The following is a 16314-nucleotide window of genomic DNA, read 5'->3' as shown; positions in this document are numbered from 1 at the left end:
AAGTAATCTGAAAAGAATCTGCACGGTACCATCTATCAAAAGTGTAAGCTTCAAGCGTTCCCTCATAATTGCCTTACTGGGTGAGCCTGAAAGTCTTCACTGCCTGCAAATAAGCAACACAAGTCAAACGTCCGGTAGTTGTAGTGCTTTAGCTTGAGTGGCCAAGTACATTCTGACGGGGGTTTAGATAACACACAGCACTAAATCACTGCCCTTACTCATTCTGCAAGAATGGCTAAAGCAGCTATTTAGAAGCCATGAATCATTTTGAGTTAAAATGCTGGTTTTAATGTTTATAGAAATTTCTCATCCAAGTGCTCCACTTGATCATGTTACGACATTCCAGAAAAATACAGCTGTACATTGGACTTAATGTCTCCTCAGTTTTGGCCTGCCTTAGTAGAGCAATTAACAGCAAGGGAGGGGGCTGGGGAAAAGGTAGCGTGGTTCTCATCTAAAGACAAATCATTTTTCCATATGGAATGGGGAGTTAGCAAGTATATACCTGCTTCCGCAGAAACGTGGCTCTGACATTGCTGACTGCAGTATCAAGTGCTACCCAGCGAAGTCTTAGGCTGGTGTGCATGGGCACAGCTCGAAGGCAGATGTGTTTTCTTTCCTAGGCGAAGATAATGCCATCCAGTGACAAAAACAAGACCTATTCAGTTCAGTATGTGCCAAAGGTTACCGGACCTCACAAGGTAGGTTGTGTGTCAAATACCCAGGACTCTCTTGCTAAATGAGCTGCTTTGCTGATTGTTAGTGTGAGCCCATGAGGGCTGCAAGTTTACTAGTGGTGTAAGAGCCTCTCTGGGCATCCTAAAGGAGCAGTAACCTGATGTGGCCTTAATCCTTTGTCTGGACTATTGGGCTGCCACCTTTTCAAGGGGGAGGGTGTGCATGTGTTGGGAGAACATGTGTGGGTGTTTGAGGGAATCGGGTTTGTAGGCAGTGCAACAGCTGGCTCTCTTCTCACCTGGGGCCACTTCATGCAGCTCATGAAACCAGTTTTGTGGCTTGTCACAGAAGTGCAGAGGAGAGTATCAGGTTGTTTCTGTGAGGTGTTTCTTTGCTGATAACACTGTCTGCTGTGGGGGTTTTGCAGAGAAGGTTCTCCACCCAGCTCTGTTCCCAGGGGCCTGCAGAAGCAGGTTTTTGCTGAGTGATGCCATTGCTTGGCGCATTGATTGCTGGTCCCTACAGCCAGCCTGAAAAGATAGATACAACTATTTGGGTTGTCCACTACATTGTCTCTCTTGCCTCTGAGCCATGCATGCACTCAGCCTCATGCTCAGCTGTGTGGCAGTGGAGCTGAGCTCTGCCCCTGCCCCGTGGGTCGGAGCTGACGCTGTCTGTCTCCAGGTCTCGGTCCTGTTTGCCGGCCAGCACATCTCGAAGAGCCCCTTTGAAGTGAACGTTGACAAAGCCCAGGGAGATGCGAGCAAAGTGACAGCAAAGGGACCTGGATTGGAGGCAACAGGAAACATTGCCAACAAGCCTACCTACTTTGACCTCTACACTGCAGGTAAGCAGAACAAACGGGGGCTGAAATTCTGCAGTGTCCTCAGATGTGAAGAAAGCCTAGGTCTCGGAGGAACAAACAAGCTCTAACTGAAAAGTAGATGAGGATTTGCAGCCTGTTGAGTTCAGAGGTGAAATAATAAGCTGCTCTGGAGGCTTTTGCTGTGGGTGAAACATTTGAAGTGCTGAGCTGAGCTGGGGCAGGAAGATGCTAAGCATTACCCAGATTTTTGCCATGAACTTGCAGAATGGTAGCAGGCAAGTTCCCGGCTGGTTTCTTCCCACTACTCATTTTAAACAGGGATGTGAAATACCTGCCTCTGAAGGATGAACTGTAAATAAACTAAATGCTTAGTGGGCTCTGTATTTAGTGTTACCGAAAAAGAATCTGATCTAGTGCTACTCTGAGTTCACACTTCACTGACAAACTGATTTCAAACTCTTCTAATTATTAGAGGACTTCTGTCTTCATTAGAACATCTCCGTCACGTGGCTTGTTGCCTGCTGTTAGGCCAATGCTGTAGCCTTGAGGAGTGAGTCAATAAGGTGCTGCAGCTGTCAATTCAGTTTGAACAATGCGAAACTACTTTGGGTAGTTACTTGCATTATTAAACACTGAAATGTGCTGAGTATCATATTTTAAATTGCCTTCTACCTGAGGGTGCTCAGAAATAAAATTAAGTGTGGTTTTGGTGAGGGGAAGTGTTATATTCGGTCTCTAATTGAGCGAGGGAGTGGTCTGAATCATGTAAAGGCATGTCTGGCCTCTGCAAGTGTCTGGAAAACCGTTTTTGTTGCGTGATGAGTTAAATAAAACCTGTACGGAGCAGGTGTCTGAGCAAAAGTGAATATATACAGAGAAGGATCCTTGCCCAGGCCAGGATGTCTGTTGTCTGAGCTCTTAATCTAAAGTGCTCCAAAGCATGAGCGAATTGAATTGACTGAAGTTATGGGCTACTCTGTGACAGAGCAGTAGCAGTAGGGTAACCGGGCCACATGTGTATCCAGTAATGTAATAAACCTTGTGGAGAGGGCCACGTAACTGGTCCTGTCAGTTTGATAGCTTCGTGGAGATGCCACCATGCTGTCTTGTCCCCACCCTGCTTCCACAGCTGGTTGCTGTCGGTAGAGGCTGAAAATTTAGGCTGTGCTCGGAGATGACAGCAGAGCTGAGCCCAGGTGCTGGCTCTGATCCTGGCCGCCGCGCGCTGCCGTGGGGAAGCCAAGGCTCAGCTCGGCTGGTTTCCTTTGCAGGTGCCGGTGTGGGTGATGTGAACGTGGAAGTGGAGGATCCTCAGGGGAGAAGCCTTGCTGAAGTTACAGTTGAAGACAAAGGCAACCAAGTCTACCGCTGTGTCTACAAACCCGTTCAAGCTGGTCCTCACGTTGTCAAAGTGACTTTTGCAGGGGAGGCAATTCCCAAAACTCCTTGCAATGTTCTCGTTGGAGAGGGTATGCTTTTTAAAAATGCACCTAAATATAGATGGTCACTTTTCACGTTGGGTACGATCGCAGAATATGCTCAAATGTCGCCTTGGGCCTTTTCTTTACCTTTCAACATCTTAGACCTGATTTCACCAGGTCACCTGAGTGTTCACCTGGTCAAAACAGTGCTCCCTAACAGTAATATTGCTTTTGCTGTGAGAGTTTTCTTTCTGCCTAGAACTCTAAACATTAAGCTGCCCTTTGTATTTTGTTGAGATGTTTTAAGCAGCTATGCAGTATCTTGCTATTTTCCACCTTTGTTCCTCAGATTACTGTATTTACAGTTTTCTTTCCTAACTGACACCTAACTTGCTTTCTGTTCCATCCTTACGTGCTCCTATGCTTTTAGATCTCTGCTCATCTCTCCTGAGCTACCCTCCATTTGTGGAATTTTGGACTTCACTGCTAATGGCTTCATAGTTGGTAAGAGGTGTGCAGGATGCTCTGTCATGTTTGCTTTTCGTAAGCTTCTAGCCTGCAGCTTGTCCCAGCCAAAAGGGTTTTTGTTTTTGTTGGGGTTGGGGAAGAAAGTTGCAAGCAAACTGAAGTGGTGTGTGACCCAGTCAGTGAAACTTGCTTAACCACAAACTGCCTGACTCAGTTGTGTAAGGGTTCCACCAGCCTTTCCCACTCCCAGGTAGGCTTGCTCACGTGTGCTCCCACCCCACCAGTTCTCAGAGCTAGCAGATGGCATGCGATCTGCGCTTGTACCGTCCGGCACGGGACGTGTAGTGGTGTGGCTGCTGCCGGGGTGAGGGTAAAGGTGGTAAGCTACTGAAACATGTCAGAACCTAACGAGCAGCTTGGCAGATTGGTGCTCCTGCTGTAAGCACGGCATATTGTGGGGAAACGCATGTTGGGATTAAGCTACCGGGAAACTGTGATTTCTAAGTCTTTTCAAACCCTCTAGGTCTCTGGAATTGAAGACCACCTGATAGTTGGATTATGTAACGACAGTCGTTCCTAAGCGTGCGTTAGCTTGTTTCTGTAGCAGCTCTGCAGGCCTGGAGAAGCACTTGAGTAAAGGTGGCAAGCCTAAGGTTAAGCTCCGCCATGTGTAACCTTCTGCCCCGACCCATGACTACTTTGGTCTGAGGGGTCTTTATGGCTCTGCTTCTGTAGGTGTGAGCTGCCACGAGCAGGGGGTTGATGTGACATCTCTTAAAGAAGCAAGTGCAGAACTTGGCTCCAGTAGTGACTGCTGTTCCAGTCTGGTGCGTCTGAAGGAGAACGGCACAATAACATTGTTCACTAGGGCTTAGCTGCAAAGGAGAATTTCACCCCATACTGCAGCGTGCCTCTACATGTGGCACAGTCTAAAGAAGATTGTGCCTAGTACAGTGAATATCTGGGGGTGATATCCATGGAAAAGTTTTGTTCTCGTAACTGTCATCAAATTAGAAAGCAACATGGCTTCAGAGTTGCTTTACTTCTTATATGGCTCTTGTAGGGGTTCAGTGTCACCTGGCTGCACTGAATGCTGCTGTCCAAAAGCTGGGGAACACGGACAATGGCGAGGCAGACTCTGTATGCGTTCTTCTTACTACCATAACATTAAGACTTGTGCTGCAAGCTCAGCTGTGGTTGCCCTGAGTCAACATTTAACTAAAGGTTGTTCCAAGCTGGCTAGGCTGCGTGTGTTTTGAGAATCAAAGGCTGCATTGATGTCTGAAATTCCCTTGCAGCCTGCAATCCAAATGCTTGTCGTGCCACCGGTAGAGGCCTGCAACCCAAGGGTGTCCGCATCAGGGAAACAGCTGACTTCAAGGTTGATACGAGAGCAGCGGGCAGCGGAGACCTCGGCGTGACTATAAAAGGACCAAGTAAGTGTGGTGGGATGAACTTGTGCCGTGGATGGGTTTTGGGGAAGGGAGCAAAGCAGAGATTGCGAGGAGGAGCAGTGAGGAGATGGTGGCCTACTGGAGCCGGTGAGGTTTGCATCACCATAGCATAACTGAGAAAATCCACACCACTGTCTGTCCTCCAAGCTTTATGGGCTCACATTGCATCTTTATCTGGTCTGTGGGAGCAAGTCATACTCCAGGGTCTCTGGCAAGGTGGAAAACCTGCCCTCATAAAGCTAGGAATGCCTTAGAGCAGCATCCTGGCTGCGCTGGGTGCTCAGCACTGCGTGAACAGGGAAGGAGAAGATCGAGGGAACCTGCAGGCGGGCATGGAGACGTTCTGCCAGGATCTGGCCCCAGGTCCTTCACTCTGCCACGAGCTCAGCCCACAGCACAGCAGTGCAATGGGCGCACTGGTGGCCGCTGCCTTGTGCTGGGGGGTCCTGGGGCTGCGCAGCAGTGGTGGCTGTGCTGCTGCTCCCCATTCCCCGTGCTTGGGCTCAGGGAATGGCTTTGTTTGTGTTGTACTTTGAGTCAGTCACCTCCCCCCAGGCTGGGGCTGTATTAAAAGGTGCATTGTATTGCCTTCACCTCCTCCACTCGCACAGCCTTCTGACTGTGTGGCTTCGTGTGGTTACGGGGGGGCGGGGGGAAGCAGCAGCCGTAGCGATGTAAATTTTAGTGTATTAGGCTTTTCTCCCCAGATTCTTCATCTTGAAGAAAATGAAAAGTAGGCATTCCCTGCATACTTGTGGTTGCAAAGTCTGACAAATGTTAAGCTTTTTTGTTTTAACATATGACATGCATCATACTGCAGACTAAGAAAATAAAACACAAGGGAACCTATTAAGTCTGGTAACTTAAAATACTTTCTGCTGTATTTCTTCTGGAAGTGTTTGCTGTCTTTGTCCTAGAGGGCAACTAGAACTAACTTCCGTTATAACCTGACCTTTTTTTTTTTTTTTTTCCTCTGGTGGGAGAAATTTATTCTTACAAGTTAAAATAAATACTAGAAAACATGAACTTGTCTGAGTAATTGACGGCAGGATGGAAGCTGTTAAGTTTAATGCTGAACTGATCTTTCAACAGAGGGCTTGGAGGAGCTTGTGAAACAAAAAGGCTTTATGGACGGTGTATATGCATTTGAATATTATCCAGCTACCCCAGGGAAATACATTGTCACGATTACGTGGGGTGGACACAACATCCCCAAAAGGTGAGTTAGAAGTAGCGTTGTTTGAGGTTTTTGTGTCATTCAGCAGGTTGTTTAGTTGGCAGGCTTTTAAAGCAAAGCTGACTTTCGAAGAAGCTCTGGTGGGACATTTACAGCCAGCAGTTGCTGTGACAGTTTATCTGCAGCCAGTTTTAGGGCTGCAGAGGCTTTGGGAAGGTTTTGAAAGGTGATTCGCATGAGTCTTGATAATCCCAAAATGGTGAATGCAAACCAAACCAACAAAAAATACCAAAAAAACAAAAACACACACAAAAAACAAATTAAAACAAAAAAACACACACACAACCTTGATGGCTCAGGTAACTCCTGCAGCTTGAACTTCACTGTAAGTTTCTGAAGGGATCTGTTATTTTAGTGTCAGAGACTACAGCAAGCAGCGCAAACGAAGTACTTGATACTCAGGATCTGTGGTGCGAGGTATAAGTGCATGATACATTAGATGACCTCTCTGCTAGAAAGACTGTCTGCTGGGCGCTGTGCCACCACAAGATAGCATCTGTTAATTTGGGAAATCCAGTGTGAAGCCTTATTAAAATGCCTGGGGAAAAAGCATGTATGCTGTATGTGTCCTTGTTTCTAATTGTGTGCTTTTCTTTTCTCTTGTAGCCCCTTTGAGGTTCACATAGGTCATGAAGCAGGTCCTCAGAAAGTACGAGCCTGGGGGCCAGGACTGCATGAAGGGATTGTGGGCAAATCAGCTGACTTTGTGGTAGAGTCCATTGGCACAGAAGTTGGCTCTCTTGGTATGTTACTTCACTTAGTTTGCCTGAAATACTTAAATATTGCAATGCCAGTAACAAACTAATGAGAAATGTGAGAAGCAGTAAAACAAACTAAAAACAAAACAAAAACAAAAACAACAACAACAAAAAAAAAAAAAACAGATCAGTAAGATGTTCTAGTCTAAACACAAATTTATATATCAGGGCGGAATTCTGTACTGAAGGCAAGTCCTAGAGACAGGAGCATGCTTGTGACAGGGAATGTTTTCTGTGGTTTTGTGGGATGAGATACAGAAGGAAATGATGTTGCTGAAGAAGGGAGATAGAGAGCGTAAGGAATGGTTAAGGCTAATAAAAAGCAGTTTGGGGAAACAGATTAGCAGCCACCACAAACCTATTGTGTAGTTGGTAAATAAGTGTTTCTTTTTCAGGCTTTGCAATAGAAGGTCCTTCTCAGGCTAAAATTGAATGTGATGACAAGAATGATGGTTCATGTGATGTAAGGTATTGGCCCAAAGAGCCTGGTGAATATGCTGTGCACATCATGTGCGATGATGAGGACATAAAAGACAGTCCTTACATGGCCTTCATCCGACCAGCTTCAGGAGACTTCAACCCGGATAAGGTAGTGTATAGAGCTCACTGTGGCATATGAGTCCTTGATAAAACTATTACAGAGATGTTTCTAAAGGCTTCTGGTAACACACTAGACTCTTAAGCTTGACTCTACTTACAGCTCTGAATTTGCCATGCTCCAGCCAGATATTACTCAGCTTTTTCTAATAATACTGCTGTGGTTTCAATTAAATATAATGGAAACTTGCTGAATTAGTCAAAATTATCAACTTGCAGACAAGCCTCTACTTGTATCCTGTGCTTCATGAATTTTGTGGGAAGGGAAGGTCTGTAGAAATAAATAGCTTAATTTTGCTAATTTCTGGATTGCAAGCTAAGACTCTTGGTTTTGTTTTCAGGTGAAGGCTTATGGTCCAGGCTTGGAGAAAACTGGCTGTATAGTGAACAATCCTGCTGAGTTCACAGTTGAAACCAAGGATGCTGGAAAAGCGCCTCTGAAGATGTATGCGCAGGTAAAAAGCCAAAGGCAGAGATGTGAAACTCCAGCAAAAGGGCTTTAGAACCATTGAGAAAAATGCCTTAAGTATTTCTACTCAATTACACACCACTTAATTCTGAGTGTGTAATTCTGTTGCAGCTCTGTGCTTTGATCTGTATAATGTAGTCAGGCAGCAAATCCAACTGAAGACGAGGTGACTTCTCCCTCGAGTATGAAACACATGGCTTTACTCCTGCACTTGGAGCCTCCTCAAAGAGGCAGGCTGTAATTTTATGGATTTGTCATTAAAAAGCACCTGGAGTGTCTTTGAGCCGGTGAATCTCAGGTGAACTTGTTGAAATATGTATTGTGAGATGATGTTAGAAACAAGCAGTTTAGCTGAGGAAGACTTACAGGAGTGTAATCTGTATGTTTCTTCAGTGTTTCTGAGCTGCAGTTCTGAGGAAAAAAACATTTTGAAAGTCTTGGGATATTCAAATTATACAAAGATTTTTGAAGTATCTGACCCTTCTGCTTATATTCCCTGCTCTTTAGGATGGAGAAGGAAACCCTATTGATATCCAGATAAAGAGCAAACCTGACGGTGTGTTTGCTTGTTCCTATGTGCCAGTTAAGCCAATCAAACATACAATTTCTGTTGTCTGGGGAGGAGCCAACGTGCCCAATAGCCCATTTAGGGTAAGTACAGATGGGGGATATTACTCCTTCTATCCAAGTAGGACACTGGTGCTTAAGACTACTTGTCATTATATCCAGGATGATAAACCCCTTCTGTGATCCTGAAGAAAGTGTGCCTGTCTGTTGTCTTTTGTGGGAATATTTCCACTTGGAAAGAGCTTTCTGCTTTTGTAAGCTCACATGTTGGAGGTCTAATATCAATCCAGACGCAGCCTGGGGGAGTTAGGGCAGTTTGCTCTTACCTTGGTGCTGTTTTCATATAGCCTCTGCCCAGGTAATGCTCCAGCTTGACTCTGATCTCAAGCATGACTCAGGTGTGTGATTCTGACCCTTGTGAATCCATACAGGTCCTAATAGGTCAGGGGAGTCATCCTCAGAAAGTGAAGGTGTTCGGACCTGGTGTGGAGAGAACTGGCCTGAAAGCGAGCGAGCCAACCCACTTCACTGTTGACTGCACTGATGCAGGAGAAGGTAAAGGCAAACTGGGTTTTGCTGTGGTATCAGAACTGCAGGTCATGCAGGGGTGGGAATTATGTTTTGTTTCCTGCTGCTGGTATTCCTTTTTTTTTAAATGGAAGAACCTCGGGCAACAGAACGTTAAAATGAGTTGTGATGTGATCCATTTCATCAGTTAACGTTGCGACTTGTGCAACTGCTGGAAATCAGAATGTGCTGGCTGTTTGGCTAGTGATGTCTGTACCATCTGGTGAAAAATTTCCATTTGCTTTTCCTAGGTGATGTCAGTGTCGGAATTAAGTGTGATGCTCGTGTGGTCAGCGATGAGGAAGAAGACATAGATTTTGACATTATCCACAATGCTAATGATACGTTCACAGTGAAGTATGCCCCACCTGCCGCTGGGCGCTACACTATTAAAGTGCTTTTTGCAGGAGAGGTTTGTAATCTTCATTTTACAGCCTAATATTTCCAGAGTCTGTGTTCTCCGGCCGCATAGCACCTGGCACTCAACAGCTGACTGTGGCAATGTACAGATGGCTCTTTTCACTTCCGCTTACATGCACCTTGTCTAGTCAGTGTTTTAAGAACTCTTTTCTCATACTTGAAGGTACACAAATAAGGGGGAGTTGGCTGGAGACTATGAAGTTCAAGAAGTTCAAGCAAGTAACATGTTGAGCTGGCATAGTGAGTGTGGTGTGAGTCATGGCTTACCTCCTAGGTCTAGAGGCAAGGCAAAGCTACATTCTAAATGATAGAAAACCTATCTTACTCACCAGGGAGTTTGGGAATAAAAATAAGGTCTTAAAGAAAAAAGTGGGAGAGGCCCCTGCAAGCAGTCCAGCTGTTAACAATGTCCTAGACTTTGAATGCTGCTGTTCAGTAAGGCAGAGCATTTAAGTGAGGTGAAACTTTACTTAAGATGCTGCTGGAGATAACCATTTAAAGATGTTGCTGCTTTCATTTTATCTTTCTAGTTTGGGTAGTGAAGAGTGACATGGTTATGTTTAGAGCTCCATTTTCTATTGCAGGAAATTCCTGCCAGCCCTTTCAGAGTTAAAGTGGACCCTTCACATGACGCCAGCAAAGTGAAAGCTGAAGGACCCGGGCTGAACAAAACTGGTGAGACCTAGGTTGAGATGGCATGGCTGGTGCTAGACCACGAGCAGCTGCTGCGGGGTAGCTGCTGCCTTGCTGGACACTGCCAGGACTCAGCAATGCGGTGCTGGATACAGCTGGTTGGGGTGGCAGGCAATTGGAAAGGGCTCTGTTCCTTTGGCTTTTTGCTTGAGCAGCATTTATAGGTACTGAATGCTTCTTGAGAAGAGTTTCTGTGTGTGAGCTCTGCGTAAATTAGAATTAACATTTTTCTTCAGGTGTGGAAAATGGCAAGCCAACACACTTCACCGTGTTCACCAAGGGAGCTGGAAAAGCACCACTGGATGTGCAGTTCAGCAGCCCTGTGCCAGGAGAGGCAGTGACAGATCTGGATATCATTGACAACTATGACTATTCCCACACTGTTCGGTACACCCCAATACAGCAGGTAGGTCGGACTCCTGTAGGAATACAAACGAGAATGTCTCATGTTGCTGTAATGCCATGACTGCCTTCCCTGGTGCCTGTACACAGGGGAATTAGTGGTTAAAACCTGCCAGGATGTCCTGTTCCGCTAAGACAAAGCCGTCATGACAGAGTGAATGGGAAGCTAGTGGTACAGATTTCTGGTTTAGTTATGGGTAGCTTTTCACTGTTTTCTTTCCTGGGACCAAGTGAGTTATTGAAGCAGCAGCTCAGAGCTCATGTTGTCATTCCACACTGGTGATATCTGTGCTGCCTTATCTGTTGAAGAGGAAAGGTGGTGATCCATTCTGGGGTCTGAAACGGAGCCAGCTGCTGCACAGCTGGCCTGGCTGCTGCAGCTGTCTGCAGTGCTGTAATGCTGGGGCTGCAGTGTGCCAGCTTTCAGCGGGCCACTGCTCTGCTGCAAACCAGAACAAGGTGAAAAAGCACAGCATTTGGGCAATGGTACTGCCCCACACAAGTAGAAAAGTGAAGGAATTGGTGCTGAGCAGGGAAGCTGGACTGCAGATTAAACACGTCAAAGTATTTGCCTGTATTTGAGGTTTGCCCTTGGGTTGAAAATAACTTCAGTCTAACATTTTGGTTAAGACAGATGCTTCCTAGCAACACCATTAAAGAGCTGAAAGTGGAAGCTGCTAATAACTAGAAGTATTTTTGCTTGTGCTGTGCTTGTGTGTTTGTAAAGTGGTGTTAAACTCCAGAATGCCTAACTCTCATGTATTTCTGAAGACACAGGCACTGTAGTGCTGAGATGAAAGTGTTTTGCTATCCTGAGCAAACAAGTGAGCTTCATGGTCATCTGTACTGACTTCCTTGAATGTAGCTGTATAAAAATGGGCTGATATGGGGGGCTGCGGCATTATTTATCTGATAATACCGGATTAGCATTCTTGGGCGCATCGTAGAGCTAGCGTTTGTTTTTGAATAAAGTAGCTGCATGATCTCAGGATGTGGCTGGTGTGTCTATTTGGAGAAGCTTTTGCTTGTTCAGTCAGGGTTGGTATGCAGGAGGGAGCAAAGTAACCCGAACCCTGCGGGTGTGTATTGTGAGCAGTGACCTTGCTTCGTGCAAAGGGCAGAGGTGAGACAAGCCAGATACTGAAACCAGGTGTCCTCTGCATAGGTTGTCCTCAGGGTTACTGAACCCTGGTGCCAGAATTAGAAACCCTCTGGCTTATTGTCTCTGTGTGAGGGATAGTTTCGTTAGTGAATGAGTTTGGATTTTATTAAGCCATGGGCAGACCTGGTAGCTTTTCACATCTTTCCTTGTGTAGTCCCAAAGCTGGGAAAAATAAGAAAACCTTGAAGAACCTATGGACAACACTTGGTGTGTAATAACATAGCTTCAGCTGCTAGACCGTGGCATTCGGATGCTGCAGGGGTAGCTCTGCAGCGCTCTGGGGAGCATCTCAGCTGGTAGTGTTTCAACACTGGGGCAGTACAAGTCCCTTGGCTGCAGAGTGAGTGTGTACGTGGCTGTGTGGTGGAAACCTGCATCTGAGGGAGCATGCTGGGTCGTGGAAAAGCTGTGGACTGACAGGAGATGCTCACAGGTAGCGGTGGTAGGAAAACAGTGGTTAGAATAGAGGTGAAATTAGACTGTACAGTAATTAGTAGCCTTGCTTTTCCTCCAGCCTGTGAGTGCGTAAATCATTCCTGAACCCTGCCATTTTAGGGCTCGCCAGCAGGAGCTTACCTAAGAGCAGAGCGGTGAGACTCTGTACTCTTAAAGAGCGGTGGGAGGACTGTCTAGGTAGTTAAATTCCTGAGGGACCACGTCAGCAGCAGAGGATCCTTGGTTTAATGCTGTTTACTCAGCCTTATCTCTCTCACTTGTGGTGTTGCTACAGCTACCCGTGTGTGTGTTTTCTAAAAACAACTAAGAATAATCATGGAAGCTATTCACTAGCTTGTGTGAAACATCCATGATTATTTCACTTGGGAGCTGAACGAGCCAAGAACGAAAAGTAAGCAAACAGTGAATATAGCTAAAATATGGACTGCGGTAGAAGAGAATAAAAGGAGCACACATCTTGGGCTGGAACTTGCCATGGCTGTGTGGTATTTCAGCCAAAATACACAAGAGCATTAATCTTTCTGACTTGTACAGCTTAAAGCCCTGGTATTTGAAATGCTGTAATAATATGGCCTCTTTGCAGGCCGGGCTCTGGCCTGGCCTCGGGGCAGCAGGGTGGGATACCTGGTCTGCAGGGCCTGGAGGGTGGGAGACGGCCTGTGCCGCCTCCATGCCAGGAGAAAAAAACGGATTAGGTGAAATGATTATGTACTGCTTGAATATTAGTGCATCTGTATGAAGTGAGGCGTTAATCTAACTCATAAATTCTCCAACTAGGGTCCAATGAAGGTCTTGGTAACTTACGGTGGTGATCCTATCCCTAAAAGCCCTTTCACTGTGGGAGTTGCTGCTCCGCTTGACCTAAGCAAAATTAAAGTCAATGGACTCGAAAACAGTAAGTACGTCTGGGCTTGGAAGCCCCATAGCCTGCCTCTGAAGGGTCTCCTAGGTCTGTGCAACAGCCAACACGTTCTGCTATAACATAAGTGGGCGAAACAAGCTTTTCTTTAACTTGCTGTAATCGAGGGATAAACCAGCTTCGTGCAATTTCATAGCATTGCTACTCTGACTTAGCTGGTCCTTTAGAGGACTGAATTTCAAATTTCCTCTTTTCTTGTTTTATTTGTTTTTGTTTTGGAAAAAAAAAATGTGGCAAAAAAAAATATGTAGCAAGGTTTGTGTTGGGGTTTAGTCCCTTGTGGTGAACAGGACTGGATTTTTCACCAAACCAGGAACCTGCTGACGAAATTGGTTTTCCTGGGGCTAGATCATTGTTCAAATATATGTAACTGCTACAGTGTGGAGTTTCATTCATACGGTCTCATTTTCTGAAAGCAGAACAGCTTAGGGCTGTGAAATGTTGTGTTCCTGAAATGAGCCTCTATTACACTGTTAGACCATGTCTGGCAGCCTTGTTTAGCACTGTAGCTTTGTAACTTCCAATTAGCCAGGGCACTTTGTTATTTTTTGTTTGATTTTTTTGTTCGTTTTGTGTTGTGTGGTTTTTTTTTTTTTATGTAGAAGGGCGTAGGCTGAGTAAGGCCCTGCCAGTGCTTGCTCCCTCAATGATAATGTGCATTAGGGATTTCTTGGAGCATTGTCAAACATTAAGTACTCAATGTAGTAATATGGATTTTGTACTTTTTTCAGGAGTGGAAGTAGGGAAGGATCAGGAATTTGTAATTGACACCAAAGGAGCTGGTGGACAAGGTAAACTAGATGTTAATATTGCCAGTCCTTCAAGGAAAGCTGTGCCATGTCTGGTGGAGCCAGTTCCGGGTAAGGAGTGCAGTACGGCGAAATACATCCCGAGAGAAGAAGGACTGTACATGGTTGATGTGAGTTATGATGGCAATCCGATCCCAGGGAGCCCCTATACTGTGGAGGCCACTCTACCTCCAGATCCCTCCAAGGTAAGGGAATGGTTAATGGCTGTAACAGCAGATAATAACTGAAAACTGAATCGTGTGCTATGGTATGAAACTTTTGGCCGAACTAGTCCCTGGAACATCCTTCCTCAGAGCGTTGAGTTGTTTCTTTTGCAGACTCTGTGACTCATGGAAGTCATCCTTAAAACGCCATTTGGAAACATTTTGAACTAATTAAGAATACCACAGGCATCTTGCATAGTGTGGCACATGCAAGAGTTGCTCCTAATTTAATAGAAGTTGGCTTCATGACTGTATCAAATATATTAATTGAGATGTTTCTTTCTAAGGAAATAAATTTCAAGGAAAACTTGTCTACAGCTATCCACTATTCAATATGTCTACCTCTTATATTCAGTGGCTGGATAAAAATAACTGTGGCAAGAGCATGGATATCCTTGTCTAGAAACTTGTTTGGAGTAATGAGACACCAACTGTACAGTAAAGCTGGGAGGAGTGACAGAGACTTTGCTTTCTGTCTATTTTTAAGAGCTTGTTAGTCAAGTCTCACATATAAACAACTGTCTAGGTGGTCTGTGCTATTAATAACATGAAAAGTTAAGCTCAACTGCATATTCTCTTGTAGGTAAAAGCTCATGGCCCAGGTCTTCGAGGAGGCCTTGTTGGAAAACCAGCCCAATTCACGATAGATACCAAAGGGGCAGGAACTGGCGGTTTGGGTTTGACAGTAGAAGGCCCATGTGAAGCTAAGATTGAATGCTCAGACAACGGTGATGGAACCTGCTCTGTCTCCTATCTGCCCACAAAGCCTGGAGAGTATTTCGTAAACATCCTCTTCGAAGAGGTCCACATTCCTGGTTCACCATTTAAAGCAGACATACAAATGCCATTTGATGTCTCTAAAGTTGTTGCCACAGGCCCAGGTCTCGAACGTGGCAAAGTAGGTGAGGCAGGGCTGCTGAATGTAGACTGTACGGAAGCGGGTCCCGGTGACCTTCGAGTGGACATGGTGTCGGATACTGGTTCTAAAGCTGAAGTCCAGATTGACGACAACAAAGACGGGACCTATGCTGTGACATATGTGCCTCTCTCGGCTGGCATGTACACAATCAAGATGAAATATGGAGGAGAGCAAGTGCCTAAATTCCCTGCCCGGGTCAAAGTGGAGCCAGCAGTGGACACAAGCAGAGTTAAAGTGTTTGGACCAGGAGTGGAAGGGAAAGGTGAGAATAACCCAGCTCTTGTCAGAGTTTGTAGGACTGAAGGTCTTTTACCCTAAACAGGCTATTCTAAACAATTCAAGTTGTAACAGCTTTGTGTGTTTCCATGGTGACCTTCAAAGGGGTTGTTTTGTTATGTTCCCAAACGAGTTGTTTATCATGCTGGTTCATGAAATGTTTTGTCGTCTGAAATGCATGTGGTTCTTGAAGTGACTCTTCAAAATGTTGTTTTGCAGATGTATTCCGGGAAGCTACAACTGAGTTCACTGTGGATGCTCGACCTCTAACAAAAGCTGGTGGTGACCACATCAGGACACAGATCACAAGCCCATCTGGCTCCCCCACAGACTGTCAGATCCAAGACAATGCTGATGGAACATATGCAGTAGAGTACACGCCGTTTGAAAAGGGTAACCTCTGTTGTTTTGTTGTTTTTTGTCTTTTTTTCCACTTGAGAGGGGAAAACCAACAGCAAACATCTCTTCTGACACTTTCATTTGGCAAACTGTTGAGGTCTGCCAGTAACTTAGCATTCTGGCAGTTTGTTTTTTTTTGCCAGCAGAGAAGCTAATTCTACAGAAAGTATCTATTTTAACTTGAATAAATGACTTACTGTAACTTAGCTTCAGAAGAACAGTGCGTAGGTGGTGTCTCAGTTATGAAATGCTACTCAAATTTTGTGAAATGCAGGAGGATGGTCTTACGCATCTGCTGACATCTAAGTCCGTAGGATCTTGTAGAAGTGAAGTGTTTAAAATATTTAGGGAATTTAGTGTGTGTTTTCCTGCTCTAACAGGTCCCCACACAGTCAGCGTAACATACGATGGTGTGCCTGTGCCAAACAGTCCCTTCAGAGTGAATGTGACAGAGGGCTGCCACCCGTCACGTGTAAAGGCGCAAGGACCCGGACTCAAAGAAGCTTTCACAAATCAGCCAAATGCCTTTTCGGTTGTGACCAGGTACCTAGGCCTACTTGATCTTTCAAGAATATCTGAGGGAGAGAGGGAGGAGCGTAATGGGTTGTGCAGTG

The 16314-nt window shown here is 45.4% G+C and overlaps 1 protein-coding gene across 4 annotated transcripts in view; it reads left to right on the top strand.

The window, feature by feature from the left end:
* Window positions 1-16314, top strand: part of FLNB (filamin B) — an 85281-nt gene that overhangs the window by 42039 nt on the left and 26928 nt on the right. For all 4 annotated transcript variants that reach the window (XM_013184157.3, XM_067003076.1, XM_013184158.3 and 1 more), the window contains 18 exons: window positions 624-701; window positions 1363-1525; window positions 2776-2973; window positions 4692-4829; window positions 5940-6066; window positions 6691-6827; window positions 7238-7431; window positions 7781-7894; window positions 8416-8559; window positions 8907-9030; window positions 9294-9454; window positions 10047-10137; window positions 10392-10561; window positions 12953-13070; window positions 13826-14088; window positions 14690-15287; window positions 15521-15694; window positions 16081-16243. In XM_013184157.3, coding sequence (XP_013039611.3) covers window positions 624-701; window positions 1363-1525; window positions 2776-2973; window positions 4692-4829; window positions 5940-6066; window positions 6691-6827; window positions 7238-7431; window positions 7781-7894; window positions 8416-8559; window positions 8907-9030; window positions 9294-9454; window positions 10047-10137; window positions 10392-10561; window positions 12953-13070; window positions 13826-14088; window positions 14690-15287; window positions 15521-15694; window positions 16081-16243 — 3155 coding nt within the window. The remainder of the gene's footprint in view (window positions 1-623; window positions 702-1362; window positions 1526-2775; window positions 2974-4691; window positions 4830-5939; window positions 6067-6690; window positions 6828-7237; window positions 7432-7780; window positions 7895-8415; window positions 8560-8906; window positions 9031-9293; window positions 9455-10046; window positions 10138-10391; window positions 10562-12952; window positions 13071-13825; window positions 14089-14689; window positions 15288-15520; window positions 15695-16080; window positions 16244-16314) is intronic.

Source organism: Anser cygnoides, chromosome 10 (assembly GCF_040182565.1).
Source record: "Anser cygnoides isolate HZ-2024a breed goose chromosome 10, Taihu_goose_T2T_genome, whole genome shotgun sequence".
NCBI classification, from domain to species: Eukaryota; Metazoa; Chordata; class Aves; order Anseriformes; family Anatidae; genus Anser; species Anser cygnoides.
The sequence above is the reverse complement of the archived record's forward strand: the minus strand, read 5'-3'. Positions and strand labels throughout refer to the sequence as shown.